Source organism: Ovis canadensis, chromosome 4, assembly GCF_042477335.2.
Source record: "Ovis canadensis isolate MfBH-ARS-UI-01 breed Bighorn chromosome 4, ARS-UI_OviCan_v2, whole genome shotgun sequence".
NCBI lineage: Eukaryota > Metazoa > Chordata > Mammalia > Artiodactyla > Bovidae > Ovis > Ovis canadensis.
The window spans coordinates 66,320,430-66,346,300 of record NC_091248.1 but is presented as its reverse complement, the minus strand read 5'-3'; the positions used below and the strand labels follow the sequence as shown (position 1 = coordinate 66,346,300).

The 25,871-nt window shown below is 40.1% G+C and overlaps 1 protein-coding gene across 1 annotated transcript in view; it reads left to right on the top strand.

Moving 5' to 3' along the window:
- Positions 1-6,899: 6,899 nt before the first annotated feature.
- Positions 6,900-25,871, top strand: part of CAPZA2 (capping actin protein of muscle Z-line subunit alpha 2) — a 58,113-nt gene continuing 39,141 nt past the window's right edge. The window contains exon 1 of the mRNA XM_069587957.1: positions 6,900-7,149. Within this exon, the coding sequence (XP_069444058.1) occupies positions 7,111-7,149 (39 nt within the window). The 5' untranslated portion in view covers positions 6,900-7,110. The remainder of the gene's footprint in view (positions 7,150-25,871) is intronic.

The window sequence follows — 25,871 nt, the reverse complement described above, 5'->3', positions numbered from 1 at the left end:
TCCATTCTAAAGGAGATCAGTCCTGGTTGTTCTTTGGAAGGAATGATGCAAAAGCTGAAGCTCCAGTACTTTGGCCACCTGATGCAAAGAGTTGACTCATTGGAAAAGACTCTGATGTGGGAGAGATTGGGGGCAAGAAGAGAAGGGGATGACAGAGGATGAGATGGCTGGATGGCATCACCAACTCGATGGACATGAGTTTAAGTGAACTCCGGGAGTTGGTGATGGACAGGGAGGCCTGGTGTGCTGCGATTCATGGGGTCGCAAAGAGTCGGACACGACTGAACTGAACTGATAAATTTTATAATTACTTTTAATTGTATCAAGTGGGTGATAATAGGAGGTTTTTGAAAGGATTATCAGAAACTATACATAATTGCTGGTTGTGTCACTATAGGGAACTGCATTTAAAGTATCACTGAGGTTACAATTATCAACATGTGTGTGTGTGTGCTAAGTCACTTCAGTCATGTCTGACTCTTTGTGACCCTGTGGACTATAGCCCACCAGGCTCCTCTGTCCATAAGATTCTCCAGCCAAGAACACTGGAGTGGATTGCCATGCCCTCCTCCAGGGTGATTATAAACATAGTCTGACTCAAATTATTACAAAACAGTACCAGATTTGGGAGAGGTTTCCAGAAGAAAAGAGCAGCCAATTAGTCAAGCAACACACTTACTGAGTACCTGACAAATTATTGATATTAGGTGTTGCTGAATGAACAGAAACCAAAAAAAAAGGAAGAAGAATAAGACAGAAATACTGTTGATGAAGCAGCTTGTGGTGAATACCGGGGTGGTAGAGTAATCAACCTTTGGTAAGTTTTATTTGATGGAGAGTGCCTCAGCTTTAGAGAGGGAGAAGGACCTCAAGGTGGAAAGAACGTGGGAGACATACTATGATGTTAGAATCTAATCTCAATTTAGTCACTTAGGTGCAACCTTGGGCAAGTATTTTTTCTGTTTTTTTCTCCTGTAAAATGGAGTATAATGCTGATACATGCCTTCCTTCAGGGGGCTGCAGTGAGAAATCGTGAAGAAATTATTTGTAAATTGTAAGAAGTAAACATATTCTTTATTTACATCCAGTAAGTCCTTGATCAAACTGTGTGGTATATCCTTTACCATGTCTTCTCTTCACCATTTACCCTCAGCAGGGCACCTGCTCTTCCCTGCATGTGTCAGCAAGGTTTCCCTTCCTGTTCTCTCCCCAAATGAACTATGAGCTTTTTAGTAGCATACCTTCTGTTTGCTTTCCATCCGCAAGAAACGATGATTGGCACACCATGACCATTCAGTAAATTGTGTGTGCATGCATGCTCAGTTGCTTCGGTCATGTCTGACTTTTTGCGACCCTATGGACTGTAGCCCACCAGGCTCCTCAGTCCATGGGATTCTCCAGGCAAGATTACTGGAGTGGGTTGTCACGCCCTCCTCCAGGGAATCTTCCCCACCCAGGGGTTGGACTGACATCTTCTATGACTCCTGCATTGCAGGCAGATTCTTTACCTGCTGAGCCACCAGGGAAGCCCCCAGTAAATTACTTAATGATTAAGTTTTACATAGGAAAAATTATTTTAGCTCTTTAAGGTCTTCTCACGTGTCATTTACATGCAGCTGTCAAATTCATCTTGCTAGACGTATTTCTGATGATGTCACTTCAAAAGTTGCCAAGTGTCTCATTTTCTACTCAATAATGTCTTTTTTAAAATATGCTTTTAAAAATTGAAGTATAGTTGATTTACTATGTTGCGTTAGTTTCTAGTGTATTGTGAAGTGATTCAGTTACACACACAGACACACACACACATATATGTGTGTGTGTGTATATATATATATATATATATATTCTTTTCCATTATGGTTTATTATAGGATATTGAATATAGTTCCTGTGCTATTTAGTAAGACCTTTTTGCTTATTTATTTTAGATAAAGTGGTTTGCATCTATCTACTAATCCCAAACTCCTAATTTATTCCTCCCCCACCACTTTCCCTTTGGTAACCATAAGTTTTTTTTTGTTGTTGTTGTTGAAGCATAGTTGATTTACAATATTGCATTAGTTTCAGGTATACTACTACTACTACTACTAAGTCGCTTCAGTTGTGTCCGACTCTGTGCGACCCCATAGACGGCAGCCGCAGCAAGGTTAATCAATCATGTATATATCCACTCTGTTGTGTTTTTTTTAGATTCTTTTCTCATAGAGGCCATTACAGAGTACTGAGTAGAGTTCCCTGTGCTATACAGCAGCTATTATTAGTTATCTATTTTATATATGAAGTGAAGTGAAGTGAAGTCACTCAGTCGTGTCCGACTCTTTGCGACCCCGTGAGCTGTAGCCTGCCAGGCTCCTCTGTCCATGGGATTCTCCAGGCAAGAATACTGGAGTGGGTTGCCATTTCCTTCTCCAGTTTTATATATAGTAGTGTGTACATGTCAATCCCAATTGCCCAGTTTATCCCTTCCCCCCTCTTCCCCTGGTAACCATGTTTGTTCTCTGTCTGTTCGTTTCTGTTTTGTTAGTAAGTTCATTTGTGTCATAGTTTAGATTCCACATATTGCTGTTGTTCAGTCATTCAGTCATGTGCAGCTTTTTGTGACCCCATGGATTGTGGCACACCACACTTCCAAGTCCTTCACTATCTACCAGAGTTTGCCGAAACTCATATCCATTAAGTCAATGATGCCATCCAACCATTACATCCTCTAACACCCTCTTCTGCCCTCAGTCTTCCTCAGCACCAGAGTCTTTCCCATTGAGTCCAGCCTTCACATCAGGTGGCCAGAGTAATGGAGCTTCCACTTCAGTCAGTCCTTCCAAAGAATATTCGAGGATGATTTCCTTTAGGATTGACTGGTTTGATCTCCTTGCTGTCCAAGGGACTCTTAAGAGTCTTCTCCAGCACTACAGTTCGAAAGAATCAATTCCAGCCTTCTTTATGGTCCAACACTTACATCCATACGTGACGAACAGAAAAACCATAGCTTTGACTCTACAGATCTTTGTCAACAAAGTGATGTCTCTGCTTTTTAATATGCTGTCTTAGGTTTGTCATAGCTTTTCTTTCACGGAGCAGGTGTCTTTTAACTTCATGACTGCAGTCACCATCCACAGTGATTTTGGAGCCCAAGAAAATAAAGGCTGTCACTGTTTCCATTTTTCTCCCTGTCTATTTGCCGTGTAATGATGGGACCAGATGCCATGATCTTAGTTTTTTGAATGTTGAGTTTTAAGCCAGCTTTCCACTTTCCTCTCTCACTTTTATCAAGAGGCTCTTTAGTTCCTCTTCGCTTTTTGCCATTAGGGTGTATCATCAGCACATCTGAGATTATTGATATTTCTCCTAGAAATCTTGATTCCAGCTTATAAATCATCCAGCCCAGCATTTCTCATGATATACTCTGCACATTAGTTAAATAAGCAGGGTGACAGTATACAGCTTTGACATACTCCTTTCCCAATTTTGAACCAGTGTGTTGTTCCATGTCCAGTTCTAACTGCTGCTACTTGATCTGCATACAGGTTTCTCAGGAGGCAGGTCAGGTGGTCTGGTATTCCCATCTCTTTGAGAATTTTCCAGTTTGTTGTGATCCATACAGTCAAAGGCTTTAGCGTAGTAAACGAAGCAAAAGTAAATGGTTTTCTGGAATTCTTTTGCTTTTTCTGTGATCAAATGGATGTTGGCAATTTGATCTCTGTTCTTCTCCTTTTCTAAATCCAGCTTGTACATCTGGAATTTCTCTGTTCACATACTGTTGAAGCCTAGCTTGAAGGATTTTGAGCATTACCTTGCTAGCATATGAAATGAGCTCAATTGTGCAATAGTTTGATCATTCTTTGGCATTGCCTTTCTTTGGGATTGGAGTGAAAACTGACCTTTTCCAGTCCTGTGGCTACTGCTGAGTTTCCCAAATTTGCTGGCATGTTGAATGCAATACTTTAACAGCATCATCTTTTAGGATTTGAAATAGCATAGCTGGAATTCCATTAGCTCCACTACCTTTGTTCATAGTAACACTTCCTAAGGCCCACTTGACTTCACACTCCAGAACGTCTGGCTCTAGGTGAGTGACCACACCACTGGGTTTATCTGGGTTATTAAGACCTTTTTTGAACAGTTCTTCTGTGTATTCTTGCCATCTCTTGTTAACATCTTTTGCTTCTGTTAGGTCCATACTGTTTCTGTCCTTTATTGTGCCCATCTTTGCATGAAATGTTCCCTTGGCATCTCTAATTTCTTGAAGAGATCGCTAGTCTTTCCCATTCTATTTTTTCCCTCTATTTCTTTGCATTGTTCACTTAGGAAAGCTTTCTTATCTCTCCTTGCTATTACTGGGAATTCTGCATTCAGATGAATATATCTTTCCTTTCTCCTTTTTCTTTTTCTTCTCTTTTCTCAGCTATTTGTAAGGCCTCCTCAGACAACTATTTTGCCTTGTTCCATTTCTTTTCCTTGGGGATGGTTTTGGTCACCACCTCCTGTACAATGTTATGAACCTCCATCCAGAGTTCTTCAGACACTCTATCAGATCTGTACGATCATAAGGGATTTGATTTAGGTCATACCTGAATGGCCTACTGGTCTTCTGTACTTTCTTCAATGTAAGTCTGAATTTTGCAATAAGGAGCTCATGATCTGAGCCACAGTTAGCTCCAGGTCTTGTTTTTTCTGACTGTATAGAGCTTCTCCATCTTCAGCTACAAAGAATATAATCCATCTGATTTCAGTACTGACCGTCTGGTGATGTCCATGTGTAGAGTTGTCTCTTGTGTTATTGGAAATGGGTTTTTGCTATGACCAGTGAGTTCTTTTGGCAAAACTCCGTTAGTCTTTGCCCTGCTTCCTTTTGTACTCCAAGGCCAAACTTGCCTGTTACTCCAGGCATCTCTTGACGTCTTACTTTTGCATTCCAGATTCCACATATGATTGAAATTATATGGTATTTGTCTTTCTCTTTCTGACTTCCTTTACTTGGTATGATAATCTCTGCTGCTGCTGCTGCTGCTGCTAAGTCGCTTCAGTCGTGTCCGACTCTGTGTGACCCCCTAGACGGCAGCCCACCAGGCTCCCCCGTCCCTGGGACTTTCCAGGCAAGAACACTGGAGTGGGTTGCCATTTCCTTCTCCAGTGCATGAAAGTGAAAAGTGAAAGTGAAGTCGTTCAGTGGTGTCCGACTCTTCGTGACCCCATGGACTGCAGCCCACCAGGCTCCTCCATCCATGGGAGTTTCCATGCAAGAGTGGGGTGCCATTGCTTTCTCCGATGATAATCTCTAGGTCCATCTATGTTGCCACAGATGGCACTATTTCATTCTCTTTTATGTTTGCATAATATTCCATTGTATACATGTACCACATCTGGTTTATCCATTTATATGTCAATGGACATATAGTTTGCTTCCATATCTTGGCTATTGTAAATAATTATGCTATGAACATTGAAGTACATGCATCTTTTTGAATTAGAGGTTTCTCTGAATATATGCCCACAAGTGGTATTGCTGGGTCATATGGCAACTCTATTTTTAATTTTTTGAGGGACCTCCATACTGTTTTCCATAGTTGCTGCACCAATTTCCATTCCCTTTAACAGTGTAGGGAGTTCCCTGCTCCCCACATCCTGTCTAGCATTTATTATTTGTAGACTTTCAAGTGATGGCCATTCTGACCAGTGTGAGTTATACCTCACTGTAGTTTTGATTTGCATTTCTCTAATAATTAGTGATGTTGAGCATCTTTTTATGTACCTATTGGCCATGTGCATGTCTTCATTGCAGAAATGACATACATTTCATTTTTTGATTGGATTGTTTGGTTTCTTGTTATTGAGTTGTATGCCCTGTTTGTATATTTTGGAAATTAAGCCCTTGTCAGTTGCATAATTTGCAAATATTTTCTCCCAGTCTGTATCGAATATACTTTTTTATTGAGATATAATTGACTTGTAACATTGTGTTAGTTTTAGGTGTACAACAGAATGATTAAAGTATTAATTCCTATCTAAACTCTAAGGTATTGCTACTCAATCTGTGGTCTCCAGATGGGTAGCATTGACATTACCTGGGAGCTTGTTAGGAATACAGAGCCTGCAGCCCTATGCCAGACCTACTGAATCAGCAACTGCACTTTATAAAATTCCTAGCCAGTTTAAATACACAGCTTTGACTATATCTTCATCGCTTTCCAAACTTGAAGATTCAGAAGTAGATAATATATTGACAGACATCCAATAAAATTTGAAAACATAAGTAATTTTTTGATGTTGCTCAAATGTTTCATGGGAGAATACTTAAATTATATGTAATATTATAAATTATATTCATCGTTTATCCGAAATTCAATTTTTTACTGGGCTTTCCCATATTTAATCAGGCATTCCCTATTCAGAAGGGTAGGATCTATGTTTAACATAACTGTGTATTACGTTCGTTTAACGAAGAAGCAACAAATTTCTTCAGAACTGAGGTTTCTTTGGATTTTGCTAAACATTGTACATCTCCAGAGACCACAGTACTCGCCATCCACCCCGCACCCCCGCCCGAATGAGCGCGCGTGCGCTCACACACACACACACACACAATAAAGGACCAACAGTTATTTCTTTAATGAATATATCTGAACATCTTCCAATTATATACTGGGTTGTAAGTGCATATTTTAACTAACGTCGAATATTTTTCTCGTCACTAAAAAAAAAATGTTTAAAAGCTATTTGTGCACTTGTTCACATTTTAGCTGGCAGAGTTCAGGACTTGATGGGAACATAATCAAGGGCTCAAAATGTACTCGTCGCAGACTGGGTCCATATGGTCCAACAGCGGGGAAAGAATTCTAAGCTCAGGATGCTGACAAGCCCGTAGCAGACGGCGGTAGGCAACGCCCCCCCATTCCCCGGCCGCGGAGACACCCGCGCACGCGCACAGCCGTCCTTCGGGCCCGTGGGCCGGGTGGAGGGAGGCGGGGCTCCCAGGGCGCGTGCGCGGGCGGCCTGGGCTGCGAGCCCCTCCCTTGGCGGGGGCGCGCAGCGAGGAGGACCGCACGGAAAGGGGGAAGTCAGGTGCCCGCTACCGCCGCCGCCGCTACCGCGGTTTGTCGCCAGAAGAAAAATGGCGGATCTGGAGGAGCAGTTGTCTGATGAAGAGAAGGTAAGAGCCTCGGAGGCGGCGGAGCTAGTCGTTCGGGGAGCCAGTAGAGCCCCGCTGTATCGGCCCGGAGTCTGGTCGCCGGAGAAGGGCATTGGCCGGTGCCCTCGGCTGCCCTTCCTTCCCTTCTCCTCGCGGCGCCCGAGTGCCTGCCCCTGTCAGTCACCCGAGGCCGCGCGGGGGCAGGTCTCCGCCGGGCCTGCTCGCTCCGCTCCTTGTAGGGTGTGTGCTCCGAAAATAGGAAGCGCGAGCTGGGCGGCGGCGCTTGGCGCGACGGGCGGGGGCGGGGGCGGGGGGCGCGGAGGGCGGAGGCCGCCGGGGACCCTCTCCTGGCGCCTCGGCCGCGGGGCCCTGTGTCCGGGTCGGGAACTGCAGAAGGGTCTGGGTCCCGGCCTGGAAGCGGCCCAAGGACAGTACGCAGCCCGAAGGCCTGACCGGGGTGAGGACTAAGGGGGAAAAATCGCTTAGGAAGCAGACCTTGACTTCTCTCTTCTACTCCCTCCTCCTGCTAGCAAAATGCTTCCTTTTCTAGGTTCTCTGGTTCTTTTTTTTCTCCTTTACCCGTGGAAGTCTTTTTTTTTCTTTTCTTTTCTTTTTCGTCTTTAGGTGTAGGCTCTGCAGTTCCCATGTTCCCCTGGAGGCAATGAAGTTGCTCCCAGAAAGACACCCCCCTCCCCCAGTTGTTTGCTACCCCTGTTGGCAGCAGCCCTCCTGGGGGCCGATTTGGTGGCGCCCCATTGTACTGCTAGATTTCTTCGGAAAACGGGAGATTGTGCAACTCCTTTTACTGTATCTTAGATGCTGTGACAGCATTGGAACCAGATGAACTACTTTAAGTTCTCAGGCATTTGAGGAAATCTGATCATTGAACTGGTTCTCTCGCGGTTTCATTTGGCCCCTGTGAGGTCCCACTCCCCAGTCTGTGTTTTGAGGGACAGGAGTACCCTACTAATTTTGAGTATTTCCTGGGAAGATCCTTAATCTTTCCCAAACTCAGAAGTAACTGACATAACTTTGAATAAGATAGTTACAGTTTTCGAAGTGTCCACTCTTAATTTAGTAAGGCTCATTTTCTTAAGCTTCAAAGCAGTACTGTCATATATGAAACACACACATACTGGTGTTTAAGAAATCTTGTTGTAAGCCTAAGGATATTTTCGGTTGGAACGTTCTGCTCCAAGTGTTTTTATATCCTGTGTTCTTGTACCGAAATGTCATGTTATGTCTTCCCGTTGTAAACGTGCAGCAGTCAGCCTCATCATTAGTTTCGGGAAAAAAGTTTTTTTCAATAACCTCTGTGCTCTTTGGTGAAAGTGATAATAAAACTACAAAGTGGGGCAACAAGGTTCTCCATAATTCACAGGCCTGTTAGGCAGATCCTTATGTATATAAAAGTTGCTGCGCACTATTCACATGTATGATATTGGTAAATAACCATAAATTGGTAACTGAAAATGTAAAGCAGGTGTGCATACACATTTAGTATTAAGTAGTGGTAAAAAGTTTTTTGCAAAGGGATTGTCATGTTTTTCGTTCTGCTGTTGGTAAGTGGAAATCTAGCTGAGGAGAGGAGTACTCAGTGTGGGAGTTAATATAGACCTGCCATGTGTTGTAAACGCCTAAAATAGCGAAGTTTTTTTCAAAATGAGATGTCACGATTTCTTATCTGGCGCTAAACTCCATAAAGTTGCGGGAATGAGGTGGGGGGGAGTCTTATTTATGCATGCCCAACACCATGTTTTAAGAGTAGATGAATGAAAACTCATTTGAAGGAATTTCATGGGTTTGTTTTTACTTAGAGTTTTGTAAGACTATTCTGAAAATATTTTACCTATAAATTTCTGATTACTTTTTTCGTGATTTAAGAAAAATATTAATTGTGGGATTAAATTCAAGTAACTGGTTAAGTGAAATTCTAACAGTCTTGTTACTTTATTTGTTTAAATGTTCTTTTTAATCTGTTGGAGAAGGACCCATCACATAGAATCGGAAATAGATTTAAGGTGATTTTTTAAAACTAATATTTGAATCATTTTACTTTTTTGCCACCTTGTTTGTAATTTTCAAGAATAAGTTTTTAATACTTCAGTGCTCTTGGAATTTCCGTTACTGATTGCAAATATAAGGAGGGAAACTGTTAAGACATGCAGTACTATGCTTTGTATATGCCTAACTCAGAAAATACTTTTAATTTGTTGTAAGTTTGAACTAGGTTTTATTACTGCTGCTGCTGCTGCTGCTAAGTCACTTCAGTCGTGTCCGACTCTGTGCGACCCCATAGACGGCAGCCCACCAGGCTCCCGTCCCTGGGATTCTCCAGGCAAGAACACAGGAGTGGGTTGCCATTTCCTTCTCCAATGCATGAAAGTGAAAAGTGAAAGTGAAGTCTAGGTTTTATTACTACTATTTCACAAAATAATTAAAATAAGCTTTGAAAAGCTTTAAGTTATTCACAGAAGGACACTTAAGTAGGCAGTACAAATGTACTATTTAAACCTTAGTTTGTCTGAATCAAAAGTTGATACTCTTGTAACATTAGGCTTCCTTAACAATTGAGGGTGGATAAGTTTGTTTTTAGTTTGACAGCTTAATTTGAAAAAGGAGAAACAGTAGTTCTGTTTGGTTTTAATAGAAATTGTAAATAACTAAATGTTAAATAGTGTTGGGTTTGAATTTTTGTTTTGATCATTTTAAAACAAAGTTTATTTTTCTTTGACACATTTAAAAGTTTCATGCTGCTGGTATAGTTTCATATATACCTTGTGGTAGGAAGCATTTTAGAAATTAGTCTAGAATAATATCTTTGCTTTTTCAATCATGTACAGTTGTTTCTTGAGGATGCTGTGAAATTAATAACTTTTTCTCCTTTGGCTACTAGGTTAATAGGGAAGAAAATTATTTGAAGAAGCACAGTGAAGTTCTTTAAAGTTAATTGCTGTGGTGTGTCCTATAGACCTTTTTACATAGTTACAGAAGCCCTAGGCCAGAACAGTTCCATGTTTCCATTTCTTAGTCAGCTACATTGTACGGAAAAGCATTCTTTGTGATTGAAATTATGTGAAATTGTGGTTGGTATAAGGGCTCAAATGAAAAGAACTACTTGCAAATTGCTCTCTCAATGAGAAATCCTGAAAGTCACTCCAGGCTTTGGAAAACGCCTTAGTTACTGACTCGAAAGGATCTACGGCCCCTAAACTCACCCACCCCAGTGAGTAGAGTGATCCACTCTCCTAACTTCAACTTTTGTAACTTTGTAGATGTGTCTCAGGTACATAGCTCAGCCCTGCTTCTCTCCTTAGCATTGGTCACACATTTTTATCTGCTGGTCCTACTCACAGTAGAGATGCTCACAGTTAAGGAGATGCTCAGATGGAACCTGTCTAAATAAACTCCCCTCTCTCTCCCCTTACCCAAAGCAGGGCAGATAGATACCCATCTCCTCCTGCTCATTTTTCTCTTTATGACGGTTCTCATTATTCAAGTCCCAGGTTTTTAATTTCAGGTTTATTTTAACTTTTTTCCTCCTTGTGCTCTCTGAACCTAACACTCGGTTTCCAAACCTTGTTTTTTCCATCAGAATATGTTTTATTCTAATTATTTTTTGCTTGAAAAAATTAACTCACTTATATTAATATTTTATTTATAACCTCAGTTGACCAGACCATTAACAATTTATGAACTACTGTTGTTTAGTAACAAATTTTTATTGTATGAACAAAATGCAAATTGATTGTTCTGTGATTACACAGTTGAAGAAATAAATCTAAGGGAAGAAAAAGAGAAGAATGTCTCATGTCTGTTTTATTTGCCACTGCTGGACTTTTATTATAAACTGTCTAGACAGATCCCTCTATCTTCCTGCCATTTTTCTACTCCCCAGCTTTTAGTTGCTGGATTCCTCCATTGCTTTTATGAGGAGGCCCAACTCTTGAAAATGGTGTTCGTGCCCTTGTATTCCATTCTAACCTAAATAGTTCTGACATTTCCAATATACACTGTTATTTAATCATGCTGTGACTTCAAAGAGACCTGCATGCTAATCCGCATGTAGCACCTTGAGTTCATTGCTCAGTAGCCTCTGTTTACTCTAAAATGTGGGAATATATAATAGAAGGTTCATTCTCCATTAACTTCCTGTAAGTGTGACCGTTGCCTGGCATGTAGACACAATACATTTCAGTTCTTTTTCTCTGCTCCTGACTTACCTGCTTTGAGAATTGGTACTGCTCCCCAATTTCTCCCCTTTTTTGAAAAAATGAAAATATTACTCATCCTTCAAGATTTAGCTCAGCTCACTTGACTAGTTTTCTTTCTCCTGAAAGCTGTTTTCTCTTTCTTCTGAACCCTGTAACACATCATTAGTGTTAAATAGAGTTTGGCATATTATTTGTTTACTTGGTTTTTTTCCCTTATATTCTATTGGAATTCCTTAGTGCAGAAATAATGCCATCTTTAGCATCTGTACAATATATGTGATGAGTACAGGAGTTCAATGAGTGAATGAAGAAAGGAGTCATGAATTCACAGAATTAAGGAAAAAAACATTATGAAAAGTAGCAGCATATAAAGTCAGGTTTCAGAGGGAAAATCTAGTATGCCTGCATTTTTCACTTCTAAATAATGTCATAGATTTTGAAGAGTCAAATAGTTAAATGAAATTCCTGGTGCTCTTTGAGGTGCAGGTGGTGATATTGGCTGCAGTTCAAATCACTTACACATGCTAAATATGAATATGCAGTTTATATACTTCTCCCTCATGCACAATCCTAATTGACCATAATTTGGCTTCAGAAGTGTTGTTTGTATGTAAAAACAAGGTAAGCTGCCAGTATATCTCATCATGCTGGGCTCAGTCTCTCAGTCGTCTCTGACGCTTTGCGACCCCATACACTGTAGCCCTCCAGGCTGCTCTGTCTGTGGGATTCTCCAGGCAAGAGTATTGGAGAGGGTTGCCATGCCTTCTCCAGGGGATCTTCCCACCTAGGGGTCCAACCTGCATCTCCTGTATTGCAAGTGAATTCTTTACTGCTGATCCACTGGGGAAGCCCCATATTTCGTCATAATTCATGTAAAGTCAATATTGTTGTTATTAACTAAAACAGTAAATCAACCAATAAGCTATTAATGTAGAAATTATACATTCTTAATTCCATTCTGTAGGTGAATGAATCCTGTTTTTGCACCAATAAAATGTAAAAATTCCTACAGCAAGCAGAAACTTGATAGTTGCTATAACATTCGTGGAGTTTTTCAGACTTTGCACACTAAAGCAAATTTGTAGTACTTTTCTGTACATTGAGGAATCATTCCTACATAAATGTAGAGGTAGGAGAGTCATATACATAGAGGGTAGTCATATAAGAGTAGTCATATACATAGAGCATTGCGTTTTATAAGGATTTTTTTAAAAAATTTAATGTTACTTATTTACTTTTTGACTGCACTGTGTGGCATACAGAATCTCAGATCCTCAACCGAGGATCGAATCCAAGCCCCTTGCAGTGGAAGCATGGGGTTTTAACAGCTGGACCACCGGGGAAGTCCTGCGCATCGAGTTTTAGTGTCAGAACACAGTACATAAAAACACTTGGAGCCTACGGAGTAGATTTTAAGGTTGAAAAGTATGATGGGGAAACTTGACTTGTGCTTCCGTGTTCTGACCTAAAAGCTTAATTGCCTGAAGCAGTAATTTATTGCAAGAGAGTCATATATATCAAAGAAAATAGGGGTTTCATAGAACCACTTGTAGTTGTCAAAAAAAGAGTTTCATAAATTTTATTTTGAAGGATCTACTTTCTTTTAAGACACATGTTCTACTGTGAACCTATGGATGAGAACTTTTCTTGCTCGTTTTAGTTCACAGGTGTTGTACAATGTTCCTACTGAGAGTGAATGGAAGTAATTTTTGTAAACTACCTGGAGGTAGTTTCATTCATTTATCAAATATAGTAATACCATTTTCATTGGTTTCACAACTCATCATTTTCCATATTTTAAAATCTCTGAAATCAAGCTGCATTGTACAATGCATGGCTTGTGAAACTGGTAGCATTTTTCCTTTTTCAGTGATCCATGAAATTATGCATCTTACATTGATTCTGAATCAATGAAGCAAGGATATAATGCTGTAAGAAACACACTGAAATCTAAACATGAAGGCGTTGGTCTCACTCATTCTTTGTATATCTAGTGTGGGTCAGCGGCAGAAGAGCCGTGATCAGTGAAGTCATATAGTTTCAGGCTCTTGGAGAATTTCAGTCTAAATGTGGGTTTTCTGATATGATTCTTACACACAATGGAATATTATTTAGCCATGAGAAAGGAGGATAGCCTACCATCTGTGACAACAGGGATGGACCTTGAGCACCTTGTGCTAAGTGAAATAAGTGTAGATAAAGACAAGTACTGTACATTATCGCTTATATGTGGAATCTAAAAAAAGTCAAACCTGTTAAAACAGTAAAAGGTGGTTATCAGGGAATGTAGAGTAGGGGAGTAAGATAAGGGTACAAACTTACGAGTAGTAAATAAACCATAGTGAGTTGATCCTCAATATAATGAATATAGACAGTATTGTACTAAAATTATGTGACTGAATATTGCTTCAGTGGAAATCAAGGTACAGTATATAAATATATCCAAGTAACAGGCTGTACACCTTAAATCCACAAAACAGAGCATGTGAAATTTACCCTTCCCCTCAAAAAAAAAGTCTTAGACTTTTTTTTTTTTACCACTGTCCCCATAGCAGTGGGAAAGAAATGCAGTGAATACCATACTGGCTTTTAAAGGTCTCTTCCCTGACTCCTATCCCCCCTTCTCCTAAGAGACTCACTGCACTTCTGCTTAGATTTCCATTTTCTGAAGCAAGTTATATCTATAAACCTAATTTCAGAGGGAGCAGGGAAGAAGAGGAGAAATGCAGTATTTGTGAATAAATGAAACCATAGATTAAGTCTTATATTCATTGAAGACTGGTGATGTGGTTACCTGTTTGGTAGACACAATGTAAGACTATAGATAGATTCAGAGGTGAACTGGACATAGATAACATACATATTGCACAGAGTCAGAAAGCAGTACATTTCTTGGAAATTCAGAAGATGGAAAGGTTATCTCTGCCTTGGAGGATGGTAGGCATCAGTTAGTGTACAAGCTCATGCTAGAGAGCACAACATAGGAAGAAAAATGGAAAAGTAGGAATGAGCAGGAAGTGTGACTTAAGTACATTTTTAAGTAAGAGATGAAAAGACAAACTGTGCTGTTAAACAGCACAGAGTTTCTCAGCCTCAGCACTATTCACTTTGGGGCCAGGTAACTCTTTGTTATGGGACTGTCCTGTGCATTTTAGGATGTTTGGACATCCTTGGCCCATGTGGTCACAAATGTTTCCTTTAGTATGAAATCGCCCCTGGTTGAGAACCATGGGTCTAGAGAGCTTGGAACTAGCTATTGAGACCAGTTGGGAAACTGACTTAAGTGTTCGGATGTGATTTAAAGTTGTTTTCACAAGTCACAGAGGGAAGAAAAGAAAATAATTGCTAACATTTCAGGGTTGGGATCAACAAGACATGGTGAGTGTAGAGAAAGGGAAAAATCAATGATAACTGTGAACATTAAAATCTGGTTGACTGAGAAGTGGAACCACCACTAACAGCTAAAGAAAACAGGAGAGAAGATGCACAGATTGGGGGAATAATAGTGAATTTTGTGTGGGTTCTGCTGAGTTTGAGGTGCTAGCAGAATGTCTCTGTAAACACCTAGCAGATATGGAAATATAGAAGGAGTTTGGACAGGAGATCAAGCCCAGAGATTTTATGTAGATTTGGAGATCCTCACTGTGGGTTCAAGAGAGGTGAGAGTAATCCTTTTAGGAGAACAAGTTCAGACATAGCAGAGGAGAGGACAGAAAGCATGTACTTTTGGATACTTTCATGTTAAGTCATAAAGAGGAGAGAAACTAGAAGGTGAGGAGTGACCTTTGAAGTAGCACAGGGTAGGTGCTCATCTCACAGAACCTGAGGGGAATTTCTAGGAGCAGTGCAGTATTGCAAAGGGATTAAAAAGGAATACAGGATTGAGAAGAGCCTTTGGCTTTAAGAGAAAGGGATGAGACACAAACAATATCTATTATGTCCCAGTATCTACTGTATTAATTACTCAATTAATTGTCAGAGCAACCTTGTTATTATCCCTATCTTGCATATGCTAAAGCTGGTGCAGATGAGGTGGACTGTTTTAAGTGGTAGGTGTGAGATCATTAGTGACCTTTAAGAAAGCAGTTGAATAGCGTTATTGTCTACATTGTACTTCAATAATCTGACTCAAAGACATCCCTCCTCTTTGCATACCCTGGCCTATCTCTGTTCCCTTAGCACTTTGTACATACCTTTGTTGTAACATTTACCAATTTTAATAAGTGTCCTGATATTCTTATTTGCTGTGTTCTTCAGGTACAGGCTTTGTGTCTTATGCTTCTTGGTAGTGGCAGTAAAGTGTATGGCATATAGTAGATCAGTGATGTCAACTCTGGCTGCACATTAGAATCATCTGGAGAATTTATAAACAAAGATGCATGCACAGACTTCACTCATAGGTGAGACCTGAGCATCTGTATTTTTTCAAAAAGAGCTTCCCAGATGATTTGAAGATGTCACCAGGATTGAATTTTACTGTATTAGGTACTCAGCAAATGTTGACTAAAGGATGAGAAGTGGAGACAGTAAGTATAAATTACTCTTTTTTCCTCCTGTGTTTGTCTTTTGATTAATTTTTAAGCTTTAAAAATTGACATATAATTTATAATATTTTATTAATTTGGGGTATACCATGTAGTGATACAGTATTTTTGTCACCATGATAAGTCTTGTCACCACAGACAGTTATTACAATATTATTCTCAATATTTCCTATGCTGCATATTCTATCCCTGTAGCTCACTTACTTTACAACTGGAAGTTTGTACATCTTTAATCTCCTTCTCCATTTAATTATATGTCATTTTTGAAAAAAATTCAGTAGAGAAACCCAAAAGAAAGAAGGAATGGATAGTACTTCATTTTTTCTATTTCATTTTAGGGATAATTTTTTTTTTTTTTAAGATAGAAAAGATTTAGGAGTGTTTGTGGGCTGGCAGGAATGATTCAGAAGAGAGAAAGAAATTGAAGGTTTAAGATAAATAATAGTTTGTATAACTTTCTCAGTTCATGATAATACCTACTTTGGATTCACAGGTTTCTTAATATTTTAAATAAGTGGTAAAAACATATTAAAAGAACTAGATGTTGAATTCAGTGGATGACCTAGTTGTAGATTAAGTGATATGGGCCCTCTTTTTAATTACCATTCAAAATGATTAATTATAAACGAAAAGGACTCGAAAATTTATCAAAACAAATTACCTCTTACGTATACTCAGTAAATGAGTCTATAACACAGACGTGCAATTGATGATCACTTGATCATAAACTATTTAAATAAATAACAATAGAGTTTTTTAAAAGCTACATTTTTTTACTTTTATTTTACTTTGAATTCTCAAAAAGGCATAGGAAGTTTTTAGAGAGTTATGGGATATAATGTCAAGTAACTCTTGTAGTTGAAGTAGGAAAATTCATAATAGCTTTTTAAAATTTTACTGCTGGTCTCTAAGGCGGTGACCCTTTTAGGGATCACATTCCTTGAGAATCAGGTGAAACCTATGATTCTTTTCTTCAGAAGACTGAATGCCTCAAATTTTGTATATATAGTCCCTTACAGGTCAGTAGGTACAATATCTGGCAGCCAGTCGTAGTCACTTGGGGAGATTTTCAGAAATAAGATTTGTAGGTCTCAGTCCTCTGGAAATTGATTCAGTAAGTCTGGAATGCAGTGTTAGAGCTCTCTCGCTCAGTCATGTCCAACTATTTGCCATCCCATGGACTTTGGCCCACCAGGCTCCTCTGTCTGTGGAATTTTCCAGGCAAGAATACTGGAGCTCGTTGCCATTTCCTTCTCCAGGGGATCTTCCCAACCCAGGGATTCAACCCTCGTCTCTTACCATCTCCTGCATTGGTAGGCGGATTCTTTACCACTGTGCTACCTGGGAATGGAACATGGAAATCTGTATTTTTTCAAAAACTGTGCCAGCAGCTCTACTAGGCATCTAGATTTGGGAAATCTCCACTCTAGCGTCTCTTGCCTTGATCAAGGAGGAGATGAGTATGTGGGGAAACGTCCGACATACAGAACTTAGAGGGGTTGTAGGTAGGGTTCTCAGACAGAATACAGGATGCCTAGTTAAGTTGACTTTAAGGTAATTTTTCATATAAGTGTTTCCTGTGCAGTTTACTTTGGAGCTCGTGTAGAGGGCAGGGCTGTCTGCCTCTAAATTTAACGGTTCTAGATAGCTATTTTTTGTGGTGTGTGTATGCTTTCATGCACGTTCACTGTCTGCTTTCTATACTTTTTATCTCCTTTTTCTCAATTGCTTAAATCTTTAAAACAATTTTTTTCAGCTTAATATATTTATATCTGCTTTGGAAACAGATTTAAATGGAAGAAGACTCCATTTCTTACTTAATAATTAATGTTTTCTTCAGGCAGTCAAAAGTCTCCTGGATTTTGCCTTAGTGTTTGTAAATATTTTGCCAATTCAGAGTGCCCAGCAGAAGCATCAGAAAAATCTGGAGAACTCAGACACAGTCAGTTCAGTCGCTCAGTCGTGTCCAACTCTTTGCAACGCCATGAATCACAGCACGCCAGGCCTCCCTGTCCATCACCAACTCCCGGAGTTCACTTAAACTCATGTCCATCGAGTTGGTGATGCCATCCAGCCATCTCATCCTCTGTCATCCCCTTCTCCTGCCCCCAATCCCTCCCAGCATCAGAGTCTTTTCCAATGAGTCAACTTTTCACATGAGGTGGCCAAAGTACTGGAGCTTCAGCTTCAGCATCATTCCTTCCAAAGAAATCCCAGGGTTGATCTCCTTCAGAATGGACTGGTTGGATCTTCTTGCAGTCCCAGGGACCCTCAAGAGTCTTCTCCAACACCACAGTTCAAAACAATCAATTCTTTGGTGCTCAGCCTTCTTCACAGTCCGACTCTCACATCCATACATGACCACTGGAAAAACCATAGCCTTGACTAGATGGACCTTTGTTGGCAAAGTAATGTCTCTGCTTTTGAATATGATATCTAGGTTGGTCATAACTTTCCTTCCAAGGAGTAAGCGTCTTTTAATTTCATGGCTGCAGTCACCATCTGCAGTGATTTTGGAGCCCAAAAAAATAAAGTCTGACACTGTTTCCAATGTTTCCCCATCTATTTCCCATGAAGTGATGGGACCAGATGCCATGATCTTCGTTTTCTGACTGTTAAGCTTTAAGCCAGCTTTCATAGACACAAGTTACCATTAATTTTGCCAACAGCTTTTATAAATTGTACCAATGGTTGATTGACAACACATGGTAAATTCCCCACTCTATTGTACTTTCCTGTTCTAGCTGGTAATCACAGAGTTGCAGTAGCACTGCCAGATGCTCACCTCTTCCAGTAACAGATGTATTTTCAAGAGGCAGTGTAGGCCTAGGGAATCAAATCACTTCTATCCATGGCTGCTGCTGCTGCTCAGTCGCTTCAGTTATGTCCGACTCTGTGCAACCCCATAGACGGCAGCCCACCAGGTTCTACTGTCCTTGGGATCTTCCAGGCAAGAACACTGGAGTGGGTTGCCATTTCCTTCTCCAATGCATGAAAGTGAAAGTAAAGTCGCTCAGTCCTGTCAGTCGTGTCCGACTCTTCGAAACCCCATGGACTGCAGCCCACCAGGCTCCTCTGTCCATGGGGTTTTCCAGGCAAGAGTACTGGAATGGAGTGCCATTGCCTTCTCTTCTATCCATGGCATTTCACCACGAAGCTTGGCTTCACTTGAGTAGGGTGCTTTCTATACACTAATAGACTGACAGAGTTAAGGACTGCAAAGCAGAAAGCTACGTATGGAATTTATCAGCCCATTTACCCTTTCTTCTCCTTCCCTGAGAATTTCTTCAGGTTTATTCAGTAGTGTAGATAAGATGGTAGGTTTTAAGAGTATAGTCCTAAAACTGTAGTCCAGGTAACACTTAATGTGTTGTACTGTACTCATTGTACTCAATGTGTTCTTAGAGGTCACCCAAGACAGCAATTCAGTATTCTGTTGATATTTGTTTAGATCATTAATCTATGCCCTACTGTTGCCAAGGGTTTTGATCACAGCTTCCTATACCAAATGTGCTTATCTTCCATTTGTATCTGTTGCAGCATTGAAAGTACCAAGGAATTAGGAATTCCTTTAGAAAAGTGAGCCATCCTTGCTCCATGGGTTTAACCAGAAGTAGTCCTTTTTCTAGGTGTTGTGACTGATCTCTTTCCATCACTGTGGCAGTTTTGGCTTCTACACATACTGGTCCAACATAATGTGCAGGTGCCACATAATTCATCAGTATTATTTGTTTTGCTCATAACATAGTCTCTTAGTCAAATTGAAAAATGTTCAGAGAAACTGATTTCTGTCTAGGCTCAAGCTGTGGAAGGCACTGCACAATTTGAGGGGCTTCCGCTTCTCTCTCTTGCCTGCAGCGCGTGAGGAACGATTTGTGCAGGCAGCTTCCCAGCATTAACACAGCGCTTCTTTCACTGGGAGGCCCCTCTGGTCCGGGTGACTATCTACTGACGTTCACAAAGAGAAGGTGATGGGTGGTGGAGAGTAGCAGAGAATTTCCTGTAAGATTTATCAAATTGAATAGTATTTTTACTCAGTGGAAAAGATAGCATTCCCTCCTTTCTAGGAAAAGGCTTTGGTAAATTCTAAGAATAGTGGAATCAACTTAATTTGATATGATTTTGAAAGATGAATATCCTTACTTTTCCCTTGTCTGAACGATTTAATGCTTTACAACCAAACTCCGTCCATTTTCTTCAGATATTTGTGAGGATTATGGTCCGAAGAAGTTTGAGCAGATGGTACAGTGTTCTTTTTGAGGAAGTCCTTCTAATTTGCTCTGTGGAAGACAGCTTCCCACTGCTTGTCCGTCTTGGGCTGTGCTGGGTCTGCACTGCTACGTGGGCTCTTCTCCGGTTGTGGCGAGTGGCGGCTGCTCTCCAGTTGCAGTGTGCAGGCTCCTCTTGCTGCGGAGCGTGGACTCGCGGGTGCCCTGGCTTCAGGAGTTGTGGAGCACAGGCTTAGTTGCCCCATGGCACGTGTGATCTTCCCAGACCAGGGATAGAACCCATGTCACCTCCATTGGCAGGAGGATTCTTTACCACTGAGCCACCAGGGAAGCCCCATTTCTCATTATTTAATAAACTAACTTTATCTTCTTATTTCTGAACTAGCAAATAGTTTTCTGTAGGTCAAGGAGTAGAGAAGACTGAACGAGGTTGCCTAAAATTGTGAAAGAGCCTGTAATTCATCTTGCACTCCACTGGCCACATACACAAGACTTTCTCCAGTTACTCAGTCACCCAGTAGGGTTACAGTAATTCTGGAGATTTTGAAATGTTTAATCTACATCATCCAATAATGGAAAATTCTGATCTTTGTTTTTATCTGAGAAGCCATGCAGCCATGAAATTGAAAGATGCTTGCTCCTTGGGAGAAAAGCTATGACCAACCTAGACAGCATATTAAAAAGCAGAGCCATTACTTTGCCAACAAAGGTCCATCTAGTCAAAGATGCTTTTTCCAGTAATCATGTATGAATGTGAGAGTTGGACTGTAAAGAAAGCTGAGGGCCAAAGAATTGATGCTTTTGAACTGTGATGTTGTAGAAGACTTTTGAGAGTCCTTGGACTGCAAGGAGATCCAACCAGTCCATCCTAAAGGAAATCAGTCCTGAATGTTCATTGGAAGGACTGATGCTGAAGCTGAAACTCCAGTATTTTGGCCACCTGATGCAGAGAACTGACTCATTGGAAAAGACCCTGATGCTGGGAAAGAATGAAGGCGGAAGGTGAAGGAGACAACAGAGGATGATGGTTGGATGGCATTACCGACTCAATGGATATGAGTTTGAGCAAAGTCCGGGAGTTGGTGATGGCCAGGGAGGCCTGGCGTGCTGCAGTCCATGGGGTCGCAAGAGTTGGACACAACTGAGCAACTGAACTAAACTGAGAAGTTTATTGATGTAAGCTTGTAGTTATTCTTAAATAAAAATTCTTGTCCTAGGAATTTCAGAGCTCTTTTTTCACGAGATTTGATTTGTATTTTTTTTTATTCCTATAAAAGAACTTTGTTTTCTGCAGCCGTTGTCAGCCTGTTTTTAATGTTGTAAGTATAACTGTCAAACTTACCCTTCCTTCAGATCCGTGGAGCATGGAAAACATGCTTGTGAATTTATGTCTCAAATAAAAATAGAGAAGCTATATGAAGAATCTCATGCCCTTCTAATGTTGGAACTGTATGTCAGCTTATTTGCTTGTTTAAAATATTGTTTTGGCCAAAAAGTTCATTTGGGTTTTTCCTTATGCTGTTACAGAAAAACCTGAATAAACTTTTGGGCTAGTCAAATATATTTTAAATAACTGAATTCCTTGCTTCTCAATCCCCAATTAACATCTGACATTCAGGCTTCCTAGAGAAGCGAGATCCTGTTTATCAGCCTCATCTTCACTGTGTTGATGAGGGAGGGGTTCATGCTATAGGCCTATAGGGATGGCTGAACACACAACTCCTGACACTGAAGAGATGAGACGGATAGCAGTCTATTAATACATATACTCAACATCCCAGGAGATGGGGACATACTTGAGGGAACAGAGTGAATGAGCAGAGGCCATGGAGGCAAACTGCAGTATCAAGAGGCTAGAGTGATCCCTGGCTTCAGCAGGAGGGTGTGATTGACTAGTTTGAATAATTCCGCAGGCTGGCAGGGAACTGAAGCCCACTACTCAGGGATAAGCAGGAACTGTGTCTGTTCCCTATGGTAGAGGGTCTTCTGGCTAGAAACCTTATCTGCAGGAGCAGACTGAGCATGGGAACTTGGGGTCAGGCTATTCAGGGTCCTCCCGTTTTTCCCCTAATCACGGCGCACATAAAACGGGCTTTAATTTTAGCCTTTATACTGCAGTTCTCAGTAGTAGTACTAATGCTTTATCAAAAGCATATGCTAATGATTGCTGTACTAAATACGTCAGGGTGTTTTAAAAGCATAATCTGATCTTTGAGATTTTCTTTCTATGTGACCTTTTCTTCTGATAATATGCAAGGTTTAAGATATTCTGCTGCAGGCGAATGGATAAGAAACCTGTGGTACATATACTCAATGGATTATTACTCAGCCATTAAAAAGAATACATTTGAATCCATTCTAATGAGGTGGATAAAACTGGAGCCTATTATGCAGAGTGAAGTAAGCCAGAAAGAAAAACACCAATACAATATACTAACATATATATGTGGAATTTAGAAAGATGGTAATGATAACCCTGTATGCGAGACAGCAAAAGAGACATAGATGTATAGAATACACTTTTGGACTCTGTGGAAGAGGGAGATGGTAGGATGATTTGGGAGAATGGCATTGAAACATGTATAATATCATATAAGAAACGAATCGCCAGTCTAGGTTCAATGCAGGATACAGGATGCTTGGGGTTGGTGCACTGAGATGACCCAGAGGGATGGTATGGGGAGGGAGGAGGGCGGGGGATTCAGGCTGGGGAACACGTGTATACCTATGGCAGATTCATGTGGATGTATGGCAAAACCAATACAGTATTGTAAAGTAAAATAAAGTAAAATTTTAATAATAATAATAATAAAGGCTTCTAGCTAAAAAAAAAAAAAAAAAGATATTCTGCTGCTGTGTACAATTTAATCATAGTAGATAAAAGGTGACCAAAACACATATGCAGTGATGTGGAGGCATGAGAGATGAGAGTTCTCATCTGAAAGAGAGAATGGAGTAGTGAGACTTCAGTGCTGTGTATATGTGGGATGTTGTAGGAGCTAGGAAGTAGCATAAAAAGGTAATAGCTGTTAATTGAGTGCATACTCTGTGCCAAGTGCTTTTCTAAATGCATTATCTCACTGCAAGTGAGGAAACTGACTTTAATATGTTTTTGGTCGTGTAAGTAAGAGTCAGTGGAGCTGTAGTCTGCGTATATACAGTCTTATTTAGGGTTTATGCTGTTAACAGTACATTTTACAGCCTTCAGATTTAGAAAGCCTTATATGTCATGCTAAAGACTTTAGACTTTACCTTGTTGGCAATGGGCAACTATTAGGTGATTTAAACAGAAAAAAAAAACGATAGGAATTTTCATTGAAAAATACCTATCTGGTGGCAGAGTGGAAAATGACTTTTGGAGATAAGACTGGAGGCAGGGCAGTTGTAACAATCCAGAAAGTGACTGAGTCTGAAAGAAATGGAATCAAAGAAAAGAAGATTAGATTTGAGAGAGAGAGACACTCAATCATGTGGCTGACTGTGGGAGAAAAGGAAAAGTGTGGCATGTATCTGGGTGGTGCCAATAATTTTTATGACAAACAGAGGGAGTAGCTTTGGGTGAGACAAGTCTGAGATAGCTTTGAGGCACTTGGTGGAGATTTCCAATAACTGAGTTATATTTAGAAAAGTGGATCTTGATCTTGAAAGAGGTTGTAATAGGTATATAGGTTTTACAGCTGTTGTTATGTATGATAATCGAAGTAGTGGAAGTAGAAGAGATTGTCCAAATATTTGGGATGTTTCTTCCGAACCATCATAGGAAGATTATGCTGTTTTGGGAGGCAGCTCCTAAAAGCCTTAGACTTCCTCTGAAGAATGCATTCAGATCCCAGTTCTGAATCTCTCATTTTTTTTATTTTTTTTCTTTTTTTTCATGAATTAAAAGTAGTAGCAGTTTTCTTAGAAGGTAGTTGTAGATAATATTTAATTTTATCTTACAGACACAAGCGTTTTAAAAGGTTAAGAAATAATGATGTATGTTATTTCCCTTAATTTGCTTATGAGAAATGGAGATTTACAGAAGTTAAAACCTGGGTGCAGACAAAAATCATTTGTCTTAGCTTAAATGAAAACCCACAGGTTAACTGTACATTGCTGTCACAGAACTCAGTTCAGTTCACTCAGTCGTGTCTGACTCTTTGCAACCCCATGAATCGCAGCACGCCAGGCCTCCCTGTCCATCACCAACTCCCGGAGTTCACTCAGATTCACGTCCATTGAGTCAGTGATGCCATCCAGCCATCTCATCCTCTGTCATCCCCTTCTCCTCCTGCCCCCAATCTCTCCCAGCATCAAAGTCTTTTCCAATGAGTCAACTCTTCACATGAGGTGGCCAGAGTACTGGAGTTTCAGCTTTAGCATCATCCCTTCCAAAGAAATCCCAGGGTTGATCTCCTTCAGAATGGGCTGGTTGGATCTCCTTGCAGTCCAAGGGACTCTCAAGAGTCTTCTCCAACACCACAGTTCAAAAGCATCAATTCTTCGGCGCTCAGCCTTCTTCACAGTCCAACTCTCACATCCATACATGACCACTGGAAAAACCATAGCCTTGGCTAACTAGGAACTAGCTTTTTCTTCCTATTGCACTGCTTTTTGAGGTGAGCAGAGTAGAAAGGGGAGGGATGAATTCCAGGGGAAGAGAAAGAATGTTGGTGTGCAGAAGTGAATGTACTGCAGGAAACACAGAAATGCATGGGCATAAGCCACCGTTGTGCCACTTTGGGCACAGAGAAGCATTTCACATGTAACTATGCTAATGCAAATGTATTTACTCTCTGCACTGCTGAAACTAATATTATTATTTATTCACCCAAGTTTATGTAGCTAATGAGTAGTAGAAATGAAAATCCAACTCATTCAATCTGACTCCAAAGATCATATACTCTACCACTTCTTGTATTAGTGTAAGTTTTTATGGTTTTGCATGTATGTTATTTGAAAATTAACTGTCCACATTACAGAACTGCATTAGCAATAACTCATAGAATGCTCATTTGACTGAAATACTACATTCCCTGACCATCCTAACTAAACAAATGAGAGTTTATTCTTGATTATAAATTTATTCATCATGTAGTACCTACCAAGTTTAGAATATAGGGTTGCTTGCTGATATTTTTAAATATTGAGACATTCTCGAGGAAGTTACATTTTTGCAGTTATTACCTGAATGCTGACTACTAAATGTATTAGACACTTTCAGAAGGATCTTTGAAATTTATTAAAAATCATGATGTGTTTTTCATATCCCAGATTGGAGGGGGAAAAAAAAAAAGAAAGTAACTCACCTTGAAAAAAATAGTACTGAAAAAGAGTTACTTTTCTTCTTTCTTTTATTTATTTGGTCCAGTGGGGAAGAGAATCCATTAAAAAAAAATAGCAGTAGGATGGTTTACTTATCCTTACGACAGTGTAATAAAAAATGAATCTCTATTCCATATCATACACAAAAGTCAATCTCAGGTGAGTTAATGGCCTAAATGTAAAGAGCAAAACTTTAAAGCTACAAAAAATGTTAGAGAAAATTCCTGCAATTTTAGAGAAGGAATTTTTCCCCCCACTCTCTAAATACTTCACTGTGTTTAGGGCTGTGCAATGATCAAAATCAAGAAATTTCATATTGATACAGTATTAAACTTTCTCAATGAAGACCCTGTTCAGATTTCACCAATCCGTGGTGCAGGATCTAATCCAGGATCATATTGAACTTCGTTGTAGTGGCTCCCTGGTCTTTAATCTGTAACAGTTTCTCAGCA